General features: G+C 36.6%; 1 protein-coding gene across 1 annotated transcript in view; it reads right to left on the bottom strand.

The window, feature by feature from the left end:
• TBC1D23 (TBC1 domain family, member 23) overlaps positions 1–18,062 on the bottom strand; it is a 76,336-nt gene that overhangs the window by 23,876 nt on the left and 34,398 nt on the right. The window contains exons 9-13 of the mRNA XM_006868646.1: positions 17,531–17,634; positions 12,048–12,170; positions 10,854–10,946; positions 8,448–8,618; positions 1,640–1,682 (exon numbers count right to left, since the gene is read on the bottom strand). Coding sequence (XP_006868708.1) covers positions 1,640–1,682; positions 8,448–8,618; positions 10,854–10,946; positions 12,048–12,170; positions 17,531–17,634 — 534 coding nt within the window. The remainder of the gene's footprint in view (positions 1–1,639; positions 1,683–8,447; positions 8,619–10,853; positions 10,947–12,047; positions 12,171–17,530; positions 17,635–18,062) is intronic.

Here is an 18,062-nt window from a genome sequence, read left to right as displayed (position 1 = left end):
GATCATTGCAATGAAACAAAATACGATAGGATGAATGTAAAGACAATGTTTACCCATGTAAACTAACATATAACTCACACACACACACAAGAATGCTTTTCAGACAGCAAGTGTAATAACTACATCTTATATTATTATATTAACACATTAACACTGAGCTTTGTGCCAGTATTGAGCTTACCATCATTTACAAGACTCCTATGATTAAAACCTATAATTTTGCTATGTTCATATGTCTTGGGTTTATCATAAAATTTTCCTAGCGTTTATAGTACAGTTATAATGGCTCCTTTCTAATTTTATTAAACTGCCTTAATTTTTTATAATCTCATATACTTAACTGTAGAAATCTTGCCAATTATTTTAATACCCTGGATTAAAATAGTCTTTATATTTAAGTACATTAAATTCTTTATTCCACTGAGTCTACATTTTTTTTTTACCTGAAATACCTTCAAGCAGAGTACAAATAAAATGAAAAACAAAAAGTCTAAACAGTACAAAAGGTATACTATAAATAGTGTTTCTCCCACAGTTATTTTCCAGCCCCATTTAATCCTTCTTCTTCATAGAGGTAATACTATGGGACGTTTTACACAAATCCTTACAAAAATATTTTCTGCAAATGCAAGCAAACTGAAGACATCTACTTAAATACTCACACATCAACTATTAACTAATTTCATTTGTTATGTCTACCTGTTTACCATACAATAATGCATAAAAATTTTCAGGATTTGTCCTGTGAAGTATGATGTTGTGTGAGTTGTACTTGTTATTAACATTACTAAATCACAAGCAATAGCATTCGATGATTTTTCACTTTTGTGTCTTCTAAAATAACTTTTTTGTTTCACTTCCAAATAGATACTTCTCCTTTGTCTCTTGCTGTTGCTATAACTAGCACTGGTTTTGCTGCATTTGGGAGCCAGGATATACTTAGAAAGAAAAGTAAACAGAGCAATAACAGGAAACATGAGATAGGATATTGCTGTCTATGATACCCTGTTATAAAGTTTTTATTTGTAAGTAGGGAAAGTTCACATTAAAATGATAGGAAGTACAATACAATATAAACATAAACCAGTATCACAGGTGTTTACTATGACTATCAAGACTTATTTATTACTGTTGTTGTTGTTATGTGCCATGGAGTCGGTTCCGACTCATAGCGACCCTGTACAGGGTTTCTGAGACTGTAAATCTTTACGGGAGCAGAAAGCCTCATCTTTCTCCCGCGGAACAGCTGGTAGTTTCAAACTGCTGACCTTGTGGCTCACAGCCTGATTCGTAACCACTACGCTACCAGAGCTCCTTTATTTATTATAGGTTACATATATATTGTACCAATATATGCCTGGCAGCACAACTACTTTTTTAAAAGAGACACGAGATATAACACCCATTGCATGCAAGAAGCTGTTGTGTTTGCTATATCTAGTTACAGATGCTACGTCCCATTCTCCAGTTGGAATTTCTGAACCCTTGTTGGCCTTGCTTTTTTCTATAAATATGGAATGACCAAAGATAGCAGTCTACCCATTAGCTAATTTGACCACCCCCTATCAGCTTTTATGACAATTGATATAATTTCCTCTGAAAAGGGGAGGCAAAGGAATTAATAAAAACATAACCTTACCCATAAATCCACCACTGGCAATGCTTACATACTCTTTGTTCTTCTGTAATGGAAAACAAAACTTAAATTACTACAAAATGCAATTTAGTGAAAACTTATGGTAGTTATATTAACATTTACAACTGCAATACATAGTTATATATTAAACTTCTGGGCGTTCTTTTTTCCTTGACATTTGGAATTTGGCACATAAACGAGTATGAGTTTATCTTGCTTATGTAAGGTCTGGTGTTTTGGGTGGGAGGAAGAGGACTTTATCATAGCTATTAACAAGGCTGTGATTAGATGAGAGTCTCAAGTAGCGCAATAGCAAAGTAAGCTAAATGGCATTTTTCAGGATATAGAATTTTTTTTCCAAAGATTTCAAAATAATTTGTGACCTTTTATAGAAACATCCCAGCTAATACATGAAAAAAATATTACCATTTTGCAAATCACGGAAACGTGAACACTAGTTAGACTTTATATAATAATGTATAATAATGATATTATGCTTTAATTCTCCCTATTTTTAGTTTAATATTTCTTATGGTAGAAATTTGGGATATAAAATGTCTAGAATCACATCAGGAACTTGAATAATTAAAAAACAAACAAAAAACCCTCAAAATATTCCAAAATCTTGCCTTATGATAATCCACGTAATATGATTCATACCAGAACATTTTTAGAGTTGTTGTTTTTTAGGTGCTGTTCACTATGCCCCAACTCATAGCAATGTTATGCACAACAGTGAAACACTGCCTGGTCCTGCATCATCCTCACAATTGTTGTTACATGTCAGCTGCCACTGTGTCAACCTATTTCATTGGATGTCGTCCTCTTTTGCTCTGAGGCTCTACTTTACCAACTATAATGTCTTTCTCCAGGAACTGGTCCCTCAACATGGCTGAAGTACAAGAGATGAAGTCTTGCCATCCTGGCTTCTAAGGAGCATTTTGGTTGTACTTCTTCCAACATAGACCTGTTTGTTCTTAACAGGAATGGTACCTTTAATAGTCTTCTCCTACTCAAATGCATCAATTTTCCTACGGTCTTCCTTATTAATTGTCCAACTTTCATATGTATATGTTGTTATTGTTGTTAAGTGACTTTGAGTCGATTCTGACCCATAGTGACCCTGTATAGGGTTTCCAAGGTGCAGCTGGTGAGCTTGCACCACCGACCCTGCAGTTCAAATGGCTTTGCAGTCTGGGGCATTAACCCACAGCACCACACTAGGACTCCTCATATGCATATGAGACTACTGGAAATACTATGGCTTGGGTCAGACACACCTTAGTCCTCAAACTGATATCTTTCCTCTTAGATACATTAAAGAAGCCTTACGTAGCAGAGTCGTCTAATACAATATATTATTTGATTTCTTGACTGATTTTCCAAATAAAATGATGTCTTGACAACGCCATTCTTTTCTACATTTATCATGATGTTATTCACTGGCCCAGTTATAAGGATTTTAGTTTTCCTTACATTGCGGTTCAATCCACAATGAAGGCTGTAGTTTTTGATCTTCATCATTATTTTAAGTTTGATTCGCTTCCAGCAAGCAAGGTTGTAAAATCTGCATATCATAAGTGGTTAATGTGTCTTCCTCCAATCCTGATATCACATTCTTCTTCATATAATACAGCTTCTCAGATTATTTACTCAGCATACAGAATCAGTAAGTATGTGAAAGGTTACAACTCTGGCACATACCTTTTCTGATTTTAAGCCACTGAGTATCCCCTTGTTTTGTTCTGACAACTGTCTCTTAGTCTGTGCACAGGCTCTTTATGAGTACAACTTAAATGTTCTGGAATACCTATTCTTCACAATGTACTTCAAAAATTGTCATGATCCATACAGCCAAAAGCTTTTGCATAGTCAACAAAGCACAAGTAAACATCTTTCTAGTATTCTCTGCTTTCTGTCAAGATCTGTCTGACACTGGCCATGATTATCTCTTCTTTTGAATTCAACTTAAATTTCTGGCAATATCCTGCTGATGTATTGTTGCTGCTGTTTCTGAATAACCTTCAGCAAAATTTTACTGCACATGATATTGATGATATAGCTGTATGATTTCCACATTACGTTGCATTAACTCTCTTTGGAATGGGCCTAAATATAGATCTCTTCAAACAGTTGGTAAGTCACCCATCATCCAAATTTCTTGAAATGCACTCAGTGCAATTTGGACTTCTACTTTCAGTATTATCAGTTCTTGATTACATACTACATCTTTTAACAGTTGAACACTGACCATTTCTTTTTTGGTACAGTGGCTGAATATTCCTTCCATCTTCTTTTGATGTTTTCTGAATCATTAAATATTTTGCCCATGGAATCCTTCAATATTGCAAGTCAAGGCTTTAATTTTTCCAATTTTCAGTTCTTTCAACATGAAAAATGCTGAGTATGTTCTTCCCTTTTGGTTTCCTAACTCCAAGTCCATGCATATTTTATTATAATACTTAAGTTTGCCTTTTCAAGCTGCCCTTTGAAATTTTCTGTTCAATTACACCCTTCTTTTCTTCTTTTTAGGACTCTATGCTGGAGAGCAAGTTGCAGAGTTTCTTCTAACATCCACTCTGATCTTTTGTTTCCTGTCTTCTTAGTGAACATTTACCTTGTTCATGTATTGATGCCATTAGTGTCTAATGCATCAAACCTGTTTTAGAGATGGTCTCTAACTTCAGATAGGATATGTTCAAGGTCATATTTTAGCTCTAATGGACTTTTTATTTTCTTCCGTTTCAGCTTGAACTGGCATATGAGCTATTGATTGTTCCATAGATAAAGTCAATTTAATTTCTATGTGTTCTATCTGGTGAGGTCCATGTGTATAGTCAATCACTTTTTATGCTGCTTACAAAAGGTATTTGCAAGGAATAAGTAGTTGGTCTTACAAAATTCTATCATGCAATTTCCAGCATCATTTCTATCACCAAGACCATATTTTCCAACTACTGACCCTTCCTCTTTGCTTTCAACCTTTGTATTCTAATCACTAGTAATTATCAATACATCCAGATTACATGATTAATCAACTGTAGACTGCAGAAGTTGGTAGAATTTCATCATCACACTGGCTTTAGTGGTTGGTGTGTAAATTTGAATAGCAGTTTTATTAACTGGTCTTCCTTGTAGGTGTATGGCTATTATCCTATCACAGACATCATTGTACTTCAAGATAGATCTTTTTGACAAAGAAAGCAATGGACGCCACTCCTCTTGAATTGGTCAGATTAAAAATGGTCAATATTAGTCAATTTCAGGTCACCAATATGTAGGATGTTGATCTTTACGTATTCCTTTTCATTTTTGACAACTTTAAATTTTCCTAGATTCATAATTCATACGTTCCATGTTACTATTACTGACAGATTATTTACAGCTGCTTCTCCTTATTTTGAGCTGTGACCCATCAGTAAATGAAGGTTCCAAAATCTTTACTCCATTCAAGTCATCATGGTCAACTCTACTTTGAGTGCTTTCCAATCTGAGGGGTTCATCTTCCAGCACTGTATCTGACAATGTTTCGTTGTTATTCATAAGGTTCTAAGTGGCTAGGCATCCAGAAGTATCTCGCCTCTCCTTCCTAGTCTGTCTTAGTCTAGAAGTTCTGCTGAGACCTGTCCACCATTTTTAGAATGCAGCTGTTGTTGTTAAGTGCTGTCAAGTTGGTTCTGACTCATAGTGGCACTGAATAGGGTTTCCAAGGAGCATTTGGTGAGTTAAAACTGATGACTTTGAGGTTCAAACTGACTTTGCAGGTCAGTGCATTATCCCACAGCGCCATTATTTTTAGAATAAGTCAGCTAAATTCATGAGTAAAATAAGGTTGGATCCCTATTTTTGCAATTCCTTATATGTTTCTATGATCTTTCCTTTAATAGGATTTAAAATTACCTTACAGTTCCTTACCCAAAGTACTTTTGATTCTGTTCTTTTAAAAATATTGATTTTTAGATGATTTGTTCTCAAATTAGATTCCCAGTAAAATATAACATAGAAAGAAAAGAATACAAGTTGAGTGGTATGTATAACATCATGTCCTCTGTCTTTATAATTTCATAGTTCAAGATAATACAAAGCGAGACACTTAATATATAAATGACTAATAATTATCTAATTAAACCATTATTTATATAACAATAAAGCTATCAATGAATGGGCTTTGTAGAGAAGGCAAAGAATAATTTCACTAATACAAATCAGGTGTGTTTATTTATTCATGACATTTAACCACTTTCCCAAGTACAAAAATGAAAGATGGTTAGATGACATAAATAAGTAAATGCATAATAAAGATAATGAAGCATATGCAGTTGTTAGGTGTCATCAAGTTGGTTCCGACTCAGAGCGTCCCTGTGTACAGCAGAACACAAAAGTGCTGCCCTGTCTCATACTTATTGCTATGTTTGAGTCCATTGTTGCAGCCACTGTGTCAATCCATCTTGTTGAGGGTCTTCATTTTTGTTGACCCTTCTATGTTACCAAAGGAGCTCTGGTAGTGTAGTGGTTATGAATTGGGCTGCGAACCGCAAGGTCAGCAGTTTGAAACTACCAGCTGTTCCGCGGGAGAAAGATGAGGCTTTCTGCTCCCGTAAAGACTTACAGCCTCGGAAAGCCTGTGCAGCATCACTATGAGTTGGAACCGACTCCATGGCACATAAAAACAACAACTATGTTACCAGGGAGTCCTGGTGTGTGGCACTGCAGGATAATGCACTGGACCACAAAGTCAGTTTGAACCACATGGTTCAAACTCACCAGCTGCTCCTCAGAAACCCTATACAGGGTGGCTCTGAGTCAGAACCAACTAGAAAGTAGTTAACAACAATAACAAGATTACCAGGGTAGCATGGTGGCTCCATACAATGAACACTGGTTCGAGCCTACCAGTTGATCTGTGAGAGAAAGATGAGACTTTCTGCTCCTGCAAAGATTACAAAGAAGCAGAAAGCCTCATTGGAGACCCTTTACAGGGACACTATGAATCAGAACTTGAAAGTACCAGGGACTGCCAAAGGAACAAACAGATCTGTGTTGAAAGAAGTACAGCCACAGTGCTTTTTGGAAGCTAGCATGCCTAGACTTTGTTTCTCATACTTCAGACATATTGTCAGGAGAGACCAGTCACTGGAGAAAGACATCATGTTTGGCAAAGTGGAAGGTCAGAGAAAAAGAGGAAGACCCTAGTGAGCTGAACTGGCACAGTGGTAGCAGCAACGATTGTGAGGTTGGCCCAGGACTGGGCAATGTTTCGCTCTGTTGTGCACAGGGTTGCTATGAGTCAGTACCGACTTGATGGTACCTAACAACAACAAAAATTAATCAGAACCAACGTGATGGTGTTAACAACGAAGTCCTGGTGTGGCACTGTGAGATAATGCACTGGGCTGCAAGGTTGGCGGCTCAATTTCACCAGTTGTTACCTGGAAACCCTATTCAGGGTCACTATGAGTCAGAACCAACTTGATGACACTTTAACAACATCAACATTATCAATAAACCATGATGTTCTTCTCCAGGGACTGGTCCGTCATAGTCACATGTCTAATTGCACACATTCCAAAATAAACCCAAACCCACTGTCATGAAGTGTATTTCAATCATAGCAACTCTACAAGACAGAATAGAACTGCTCCCTTGATTTCTGAGGAGCAGTCACTTTGTTCTCCTGTGAATTACCTGATGAGTTTGGACCACACACCTCATGATTAGCAACCCAATGCCTAACCCACTGTGTCACCAGGTCTCCTTGATGCATATATGTTACTACTGTTGCTACTGTTGTTAAGTGCTGTTGAGCTGTTTCTGACTCATAGCGAACCTATACAGGATTTCCAAGGAGCAACTTGGGGGTTTGAACTGTCAACCTTATAGATAGCAGTCCAGTGCTTATCTTACAGGTCCACAGATAGGGCATGAATATACATAAATTATCACTACAGCAGAATAATCAAGAAATAGATCCTGACGCATACAGAAATACAGTATAGTAAAAAAAGCAGCATTTGAAATTAATGGTACGAATGGTTGATGTCTAAAAAATATTTTTTTTACTCTTACCAAAATAAATTTCAGATGGTTCAAGGCTTAAATCTAAAATATAAAAAAAGGGGGACTGGATAGAGGTAAAAAAAAATAATTGAATGAAAAGATAATGGAATTATTCCACACACAAAAAGAAGGGAGTGATTGATCTTGCAGCCCAGGAGTAGAGGACCCTTGACCATCAAGGAAGAAGAGTGGAGTGTGTGACCCTATCCAGAGAAGCAGTAATGCCAGAGATGGAGGCAGAGACAATGACTTGGAGAGATGAAGCAGCTGGGGACTCTGGACTCAAGGAGGGAGAAGGGCTGTGTGCTGGAGGCTGTGGGGGCTGGCGTGCAGGGTATACCCTTTGGTTTGAATGGTTATATATTCCTGAGTGCTTTGGTGTACATCCAAAAAAAAAAAACAACAGATGGATTAGAAGCAAATGCATGGAGGGGATTGAAATTATTGCAATGAAACAAAATACAATAGGATGAATGTAAAGCTGATGCTCTCCCATGTAAACTAGCACTTAATTCACAATAAAAACTTATTTAAAAAATCTAAAATATAAATAAATAATGTGAGTACCCAAAGAAATTATGTGAGAAAAATTAGGTGAAGAGCACCTTTCTTGGCAAGACTCAAAACTCAGAAGCTATGAAAGAAAATATAGATAAATCTGACAATGTAGATATAACCACAAAATTACCGGTGAGAATTTCTTAGCGGTGATATCAATAACAAAGCAAAACTAAAACAGTATATCTAAGCATACCTGTAGAAAGTGTGCCAGGACCATGTTCATATACATGTCTTCTTCCTCCCTGCCACTGCCCATGAAACAGAGGTGCTCTCCACCAGCTATGGAACCAGACTCAATGGACTGCTTCTGTGCTTCCAGCAAGGATTTTACTGACTGCGCAAATTCAGATGGATTCTGGAGCATCTAGACATTTGTTAAAAGTAAAAATCTTGGCAAGCCTGTGTTTGGTATGTATTTTCTAAAATCTAAAATTATTTTCAGAAAAAAAAGCAATACAACACTAATATTTAAATATATACCATGAAAGGAAATAAAATCTGTGATATAAAAAAGAGAATATGTATACATTTATCTATATTAGAACATTTAAAAATTCACAGGAAGATTAATTTATACAAATAAAATACTTCTCCACTAGAAAAAGGGTCTTTGGGTTGTTGTTTTGGTGTTTTCAAACTAGCTATGGTTTCCTTAAGTATCATAGCAAAGAGAGTTTCACACTGAGTAGAAATGTCCATGACTTTTTAAAAACAATACATCAAAATAAATCATAATTTTTTTAGGTTTCCATTTATATGGCAAACCATGTACTTCATATGGAGTTCTGGTAGCATAGTGCTTACTGTTGAGCTGCTAGCGTCAAGGTCAGCAATTCAAATGTACCAGCCGCTGTGGGAGAAAGATAAGGCTTTCTGCTCCCATAAAGATTTACTGCCTTGGAAACCCTACACAGGGTTGCTATGAGTTGGAACCAACTCAACAGCACACAACCACCACCATTCTAAATACTACAGATACAAGAATGAAAAAATTAATTTATTACCCTCAAAGGAGTCCTGGTGTGGCACCATAGGATAAGTGCAGGACCGCAAGGTTGGTTTAAACCACAAGGTCAGTGGTTCAAACCCACCAGTTGCTCCTCAGAAACCTTATACTGGGTTGCTATGTGCCGGAACTGACTCGACGGCACTAAACAACAGCTCTCAATGAAACAAATGTTGATGGTAGTGTGGTGTGCCATGGACTCATAGCGACCCTTTATAAGACTTGTGAGGCTGTAAATCTTTGTAGGAGCAGAAAATGTCATCTTTCTTCCACAGAGCAGCTGGTGGGCTTAAACCACTGACCTTGTGGTTCAAATTCCAAATGCTTATCCTAAGGAGCCACTGTGCTCCCATGGAACAAAATATAGCCGTTAAAAAGATTGTGTATTTAAATAGACCACTAAGAAACTGTGAAGTGAAAAAGTAAGTGACATAAGTTATACAAAAATATCTATTTAATTAAGGTCTAGAAGATCTAAACAAGTTGATCTAGTAGTTGATTATAGGGCTGTTTCTTCAATTTTTTTTTCCCCATAAAGGATGCACTTTCTATACACCCTTTCAGCTTCAGCAGCACTTTTTTTCAGACAAGCTTGAGAGGAGGAGGATGGGTTACATATTTGGCAAAAGGGTTAACTACACCATATTTCCCTTTCTGCTCTCATTTCTGAGGCTCTCAGTGATCCCATAAGATCTTAAATATTATGTCTCCATTCTACAAAAGCCTGTAAGCAGCTCTGGTAACCTTTAATTATTTACTTTATCCACTACTTCAATTAAAATGGCCATAAGACAGTAACGATAATTATCTTTCTCTGAGCACCAATACACTACATACTACCCTTATTAAATGGGACTCCTGGTTTGGCGCAGTGGGTTAATTAGCCGGACTGCAAAGTCAGTTTTAACTGCAAGGTCGGTGGTTCAAGCTCTAGCAACTCACCGGAAATCCTATATAGGGTTGCTTATGAATTGGAACTAACTTGACAGCACTTAACAACCACCACCACCACCACCACCACCCCCTTATTAAATATAAGCACTCATGGTGAAAAGAATGACTTATAGTAAAGACTTTAAAAATTCTTACCCAATTAATAATAAGCACTAACGGTTATACAGTACTTACTAGGTGCAAGGCACTATGCTAAATGCTACATCAGGTAGCTCACAGTAAGGCTAGAATTTACTGACATAACAATGGTAAACATCAGTGACCCACTGTTAACAGTATTTTCAATGTCCTTTATGATGTCCTAAGGGGTCCTGGGTCAAAAAAGAAACCAGAGAGCAACATGTTTCTTATTAAGAGCAGAGACTCTCTCTAAACAGAAAGAAAAACATTCTCAATTGAGGCACATATATCTATTTATGGTCTTAAAAAAGAATGTTATTTCTCTTAATTTTTTGTTGTTTTGAATCAGCATCTATAATAACCAAGGGACTCCTGGTGTGGTGCTGTAGGATCAGCACTAGACTTTGAACTATAAGGTAGGCAGTTCAAAGCCACCATCTGTTCCTTGGAAACCCTACACAGGGTGGTCACTATGAGTTGGAACCGACTCGACAGCACTTAACAACAATAAATACTAACCAGATCTGAATCTAAGTGGAAAGCAGTTGATAAATGTCCAGCATTATACTGTTCTGCAGGACGGCAATCTACTACGAAGAACCGGACTCCATCCTAAAAAATAATCAATATTTGACATACTGAAATTTGTCATGAGGTTTACAACACACAATAAAATATTAACAATTAACCAAAGGAGGAGGAATATTTATAGACCCAGTCAGCATATATCCCCTAGGGCCTAAACAGTTTCTTTCATGTTAATAGCTAAAACATTTTACATATTTGTTCTTGATTGGAAAGTCTTAAAATATATAGCAAGAAAAACTACTTATACTACAATGTCACAATATTTATATGTGTAGGATATGCTGCTCGTGTTTCTGCAAACATACAAACATACTAATGCATCACAAATTTAATTTATGTAAGAACTGAAATGTCTTTCTTGTAGGGGAAAAAAAGATTTACTACAGTATCAGTTTGAATTGAAGACGTTCATATGGATCTATTTAAACTGGATTACAGAGTTTCATTTATTTTTTAACACTAGTTCTAATAAGAAAAAATGTTAATGCTTGTTTTTTGAAAATTCCCAATAGTCAGTCATAAGTATTTCTCTAATTGAGAAATATCTATCGTAAAAGACCCGTCGTCTCATGTCCATTCCTCTTCACTCCCAAACTTGCCAAACCCACACAACCGTGGTTAATTATTATAATAATTGTAATAAAGAACATACATTTGAAAAATAGCATTTGTTAAACTGGCTTATTAGATTTTCCTGAAGACAGTCATAAAAAAGTATGGTATATTTTCTGTGTCCTCCTTTGTTACATGCTTTATAGCATTAGATAATACAATTCATTTAGCGGTATAATATCCAGAAGTTGATTGGTAAGTGGTAAATTGACCCTTTTGAGTACTTTTTGCAATACCATATTTAAATACTTTGCTGAAATATAAATAAAACAGTTTGACAGGTTACAAAAATTAGTGTCAAAATGCAAAAAGAACTGTTGGCAACTAAACCAACATACAAGTTGGCATGCTGTTAAAAATGACCATCTGAACAGAAAATTTCACACATTAACCATTCAAAAAAGCCATACGGCCACATTATTGTAGTAAATTAATTTTGTGGGAATCAATGAACTAATGGGAGAGTTGTTCACATAAGGGGGGCTGTCCACTAACAAACTGTGGGCTTCTTACCCCTTGCAGCTGATTTGCTTGAAGGATCTCCGACACTGAGATGGCCAGACAAAGAGCCTGACTCAGATCTGCATCATCGTCCTTTATTCCCAACAAAGTACTGCCAAATAGATGGTGATTATCCTGTTTGAAGATTTTTAAAACATTATGAAGAAAAAATAAAACTCAAACTTTTCTTCCTAAAAGTATTATTAAGCCATGAGGGGAGATAAAAATAATTACATAGTATCTTTGAGTCATACCTTAAGGTCAGCAATTTGAAACTACCAGCTGTTCCGTGGGAAAAAGATGAGGCTTTCTGCTCCCGTAAAGATTTACAGCCTCGGAAACCCTGTACAGGGTCGCTATGAGTCGGGACCGACTCCACGGCACATCACCACCACCATCATCTTTGAGTCATGTGATTTTTAAAACATAGTATTACATAATCTCAAGTCTTTCAGACTAAAAGCTACAAAAGGCTACATAAAAAGTTCCTGTCTGCAGTCCCATAAAAGACTAAGGAAATATAACACATTGTACAAAGCTATTTTCTAATCTATCATATACAGTTTACCCACTATCACTGCCATCAAGTTGATTCTGACCCATAATGACCCAACAGGGCAGATAATAACTGCCCCACAGAGTTTCCAAGATTGTAATCTTTACAATCTTTACAGCAGATCACCTCATCTTTGTCCTGCAGAAAGTGGGTTTGAAACACTAGCATTTTGGTTAGCTGCAAGTTTCTTAACCATTGTGCTGGTAAGGCTCCTAATCATACATAGCAAACTATTAAATTTTCAAAATGTTGCTTACCTTTCATATTTTAATGTAATGAATACAGCAGAAATTATGCAATATACTGATATATTATTGTTGTTAACTGCCATCAAGTTGATTCAACCTCTTAGCAGCCCTGTATAGTTCCCAAGGAACAACTGGTGAGTTTGACCACCAACTCTGTGGTTCAAATAAATCTTATAGTTGAGTACTTATTCTATAGTGCCACACCAAATGTCCACAATGATACATAGCATATTTATCCTGTTTGAAACAAGAACTAATCCTAATTAGCAAGTACTAGTGCAATGGTTTAAAATTAGGAAAGGATTTGTGCCAGGATTGTATTCTTTCACTGTACTTATTCAATCTGTATGCTGAGCACATAATCTGAGAAGATGGATTATATGAAGAAAAGTGTGGCATCAGGATTGGAGGACGACTCATTAACAACCTGTGATATGCAGATGATACTAACTTGCTTGCTGAAAGCAAAGAGAACTTAAAATACTTACTGACAAAGATCAAAGATCACAGCCTTCAGCACAGACTGCATCTCAAAGTAAAGAAAGCCAAAAACCTCACCACTGAACCAATAAGCAATTTCCATATAAATGGAGAAAAGATTGAAGTTGTCAAAGACATCATTTTGCTTGGATCAATCATCAACACTTATATAAGCAGCAGTCAAGAAATCAAATGACTTATCGCATAAGGCAAATCTGCACAAGAACTCTTTAAAATGTTGAAAACCAAAGGTGTCAGCTTGAGGAGTAAAATTGCGCTTGACCCAAACCATGGTATTTTCAGTCACCTCATATGTATGTGAAAGTTGGACAGTGAATAAGGAAGACTGTAGAAAAATTGATGCATTTGAGTTATGGTGTTGGAGAAGAATATTAAAGGTACCATGGACTGCCAGAACAAACAAATCTGTGTTGGAAGAAGTATAACCAGAATGCTCCTTACAAGACCAGATTGCCAGACTTCTCCTGTCATATTCTGAACATATTATCAAAAGGGATCAATCACTGGAAAAGGACATCATACTTGGCAAAGTGGAGGGACACAGAAAAAAGAGAGACACCAAATAAGATGGACTGGCAGAGTAACAGCAACAGTAGAGTCAAGTGTAACAGCAATTGTGAGGATGGCACAGGACTGGGTGGTGTTTCATTCTGTGTACATACGGTCGCTATGAATTGGAACTAACAACAAAATAAAGACTGCTTGCCTTCTGAACACATTATAATGAATATAATCTTAACTGCTTCACCTATATGACAATTAATTAACAACTATCACGGCAGGATGCTTTATAAAAGACAAAACAAAGGACAGTACAATTCTCGTGGGCATCTTAAGTTACAGACTAACATGTTTGCTTTATAAACTGTATCTTCTATACCTATTCCACTATTAGCTATTGCTTTTGGAGTTTTACTTTCTAGGAACTCACACTGCTGGAAGTTGTCAAAAATGAAATGGAATGCATAAACATTGGTATCTTAGGCATTAATGAGCTGAAATGGTCTGGTATTGGTCATTTTGAATCTGACAACCACATGGTTTACTATGCCAGGAATGACAAATTGAAGACGAATGGTGTTGCATTCATTGTCAAAAAGAACATATCCAGATCAGTCATGAGGTACAACGCTGTCTGTGACAGGATAATATCCATGTGCCTACAGGGAAGACCAGTTAATACCACTATTATTCAAATTTGTGCACCAACTACTAAAGCCAGTGAGGATGAAATAGAAGAATTCTAACAACTTCTTCAATCTGAGATCAACCAAACATGCAATCAAGATGTACTGATCATTACTGGTGATTGGAATGCAAAGGTTGGCAGCAAAGAGGAAGGATCAGTAGTTGGAAAATATGGCCTTGGTGATAGAAATGATGCTGGAGAACATGTGGTAGAATTCTGCAAAACCAATGATTTGTTTATTTTAAATACCTTCTTTAGTCAGCATAACAGAAGATTATACACATGGACCTCACCAGATGGAATACATAGAAATCAAATTGACTACATCTGCGGAAAGAGAAGATGGAAAAGCTCCATATCATTGATCAAAACAAGGTCAGGGGCAGACTGTGGAACAGACCATCAATTACTCTTATGCAAATTCAAACTGAAGTTGAAGAAAATAAAAACAAGTCCACAAGAACCAAAATATGACCTTGAATATATTCCACCTGAATTTAGAGATCATCTGAAGAACAAAGTTGATACATTAAACACTAAAGACCAAAGACCAGAAGACTTCTGGAATAACATCAAGAACATCGTACGTGAAGAAAGCAAAAAGTCATTGAGAAGACAAGAAAGAAGGAAAAGGTCAAAATGGATGTCAGAGGAGACACTGAAACTTGCTCTCCAGTATAGAGATGCTAAAGCAAATGGAAGACATGTGGAGGTTGTGGAGGTCCAAGAGCTAAACAGAAAATTTCAAAGATTAGCTGGAGAAGATAAAGCCAAATATTACAACAAAATGTGCAAAGATCTGGAATCAGAAAACCAAAAAGGAAGAACACACTCAGCATTTCTCAAGCTAGGGTAACTGAAGAAAAAATTCAAGCCTCGACTTTCATTATTGAAAGATTCTTTGGGCAAATCATTGAATGATGCAGAAAGCATCAAGAGAAGATGGAAGGAATACACAGAGTCACTGCACCAAAAGGAAATGGTTAATGTTCAACTGTTTCAAGAGGCAGCATATGATCAAGAGCCAATGATACTGAAGGAAAAAGTCAAAGATTCATTGAAGGAATTGGCAAAGAACAAGGCACCAGGAATTGATAGAATAAAAACTGCAATCTTTCAAGAAAGTAAGGTGGCACAGGAGGCACTCACTCATCTCTGCCAAGAAATTTGGAAGATAACTATATGGCCGAGTGATTGGAAGAGATCCATATTTGTGCCCATTCCAAAGAGAGGTGACCCAATGGAATGCGGAAATCATTGGACAATCTCTTTGATATCCCATGTGAGTAAAGTTTTGCTAAAGGTAATACAGAAACGGCTATAATCATACATCAACAGAGAACTTCCAGAGGTTCAATCCGGATTCAGAAGAGGCCATGGAATGAGGGATATCATTGCTGATGTCCAATGGATTTTGGCTGAAAGCAGAGAATATCAGAAAGATGTTTTACCTGTGCTTTACTGACTACACAAAGGCTTTAGATTATGTGGATCATGACAAGCTATGTACAACACTGTGAAGTTTTAGTATTCCAGAACACTTAATTGTGCTCATGAGAAATCCGTACCTGGACCAAGAGGCAGTTGTTCAAAGAGAACATGGGATCACTAAATGTTTTAAAATTAAGAGAGGTGTGAGACAACGATGTATTCTTTCACCATACTTATTCAACCTGTATGCTGAGCAAATAATCCGAGAAGTTGGGTTTTATGAAGGAAAACGTGGCATCAGGATTGGAGGAAGACTCATTAACAACCTGCAATATGCAGATAATGATACAATCTTGCTTGCTGACAGTGAAGAGGACTTTAAACATTTACTGACGAAGATCAAAGAGCGCTGCCTTCGGTATGAATTACATCTCAATGTTAAGAAAACAAAAATCCTTACCACTGGACCAATAAACAACATTCTTATCAACGGAGAAGAGATTGAAATTGTCAAGGACTTCATTCTTCTTGGATCAACTATCAACACTCAAAGCAGCAGCAGTCAAGAAATCAAATGACATATTGCATTAGGCCAATCTATTGCATAAGACCTTTTTAAAGTGTTGAAGAGCAAAGATGTCAGCTTGAGGACTAAGGTGAGCCTGACCCAAGCCATGGTATTTTCAATAACCTCATATGCATGTGAAAGCTGGACAGTAAACAAGGAAGACCATAGAAGAATTGATGCCTTTGAGTTATGGTGTTGGAAGAAGTACAGCCAGAGTGCTCCTTGGAGGTCAGGATGGCCAAACTTTGTTTCTCATACTTTGGACATATTGTCAGGAGGGACGAGTCGCCGGAGAAGGATATCATATTTGGTAAGGTGTAGGGTCAGAGAAAAAGAGATAGATCCCCAACGAGATGGGTTGTCAAAGTGGCAGCATCGACGGACTCAAGTGTGGCAAAAGTAGTGAGGTTGGCCCAGGATCAGGTAGTGTTTCATTCTGCTGTGCATAGGGTTGCTATGGGTCGGTACTGACTCAATGGCATCTAACAACAACAACAACAACAACAACAACACACTGCTGGTGCTTCTAATCTGGCATCCTTTCTTAAAAAACACCCATCTACCCTGAGTAAGATGCTAGTTCTCTCTGGGGCTACATGACTCTTTTTTACTAATATGACAATTCTGCAAATAAAGTTGTGCAAGGCTGGCAACCATAAAAAGGAAGTACAACTATACTTCCTCCAATGTTATTCATAGCAAAAATTTTAAAGTCATGGAATCATTAATCTGGGAAGTATTTCATAATTTCCTCATGATTAGAAATAGTGTTCAGATTCAGAAAAAGGGTGGAGATGGTTCCTAGATATTTACATTCTATCTTTTTAAACCCATCTGTTCCTCCACTAGGGAGAGTATTCACACTGAAAAAAAATTTGCACAAAACTGCAACACATAGAATGACAACTAAAGAGTATTTCAAATGAAGTGGATACCAAATAAACAATAAAACAATGCACAAATTGAAAAGCACTGAATACTCGGTCATTTCTTGTCTTATACCTTTCTAAATGAAGCTGGTGTTTTACTGCAATAATACTGAGCAAGAGAGAAAAGGTCTTCTATATCTTCTAGATTCAAACTGGATGGTGTATTTTCCAAGAATTCTGAAATACAATTATAAAAGATGACATTAAAAAATTGTTTAAGAAAATAAAATAAGCATCATTTATGATCAGAGGTGAAATATCTTCATCTTCATAAATACTATATAAATGGAATTTCAACAGTGATGTTTCTAAAGCTGATTGAGGGTGAAGTGAATTTCCTTACTAGAGTGAAAACTTTTAAGGCAATTATGCTGCTAGAGAATAATAATATTAAGTAATCAAAAAAGTCCGTTAGTCTTGATCAAAATACTCTGGTTTATTTATTCAACAAACATATATTAAGTGCTAGAATCCCTAGAAATAAAAAATAGCTATGAAAGAGTTCCTGGCATTACGAACTTTGTCTTATGTAAGAAACATAAAAATAATTGTGATGCACCAAGATAAACATTATTACAGACAGTACAAAGTGCCAGACAATATAG

The sequence above is a fragment of the Chrysochloris asiatica genome, unplaced genomic scaffold (genome assembly GCF_000296735.1).
Source record: "Chrysochloris asiatica unplaced genomic scaffold, ChrAsi1.0 scaffold00120, whole genome shotgun sequence".
NCBI classification, from domain to species: Eukaryota; Metazoa; Chordata; class Mammalia; order Afrosoricida; family Chrysochloridae; genus Chrysochloris; species Chrysochloris asiatica.
This window is presented reverse-complemented; position numbering and strand designations above follow the sequence as displayed.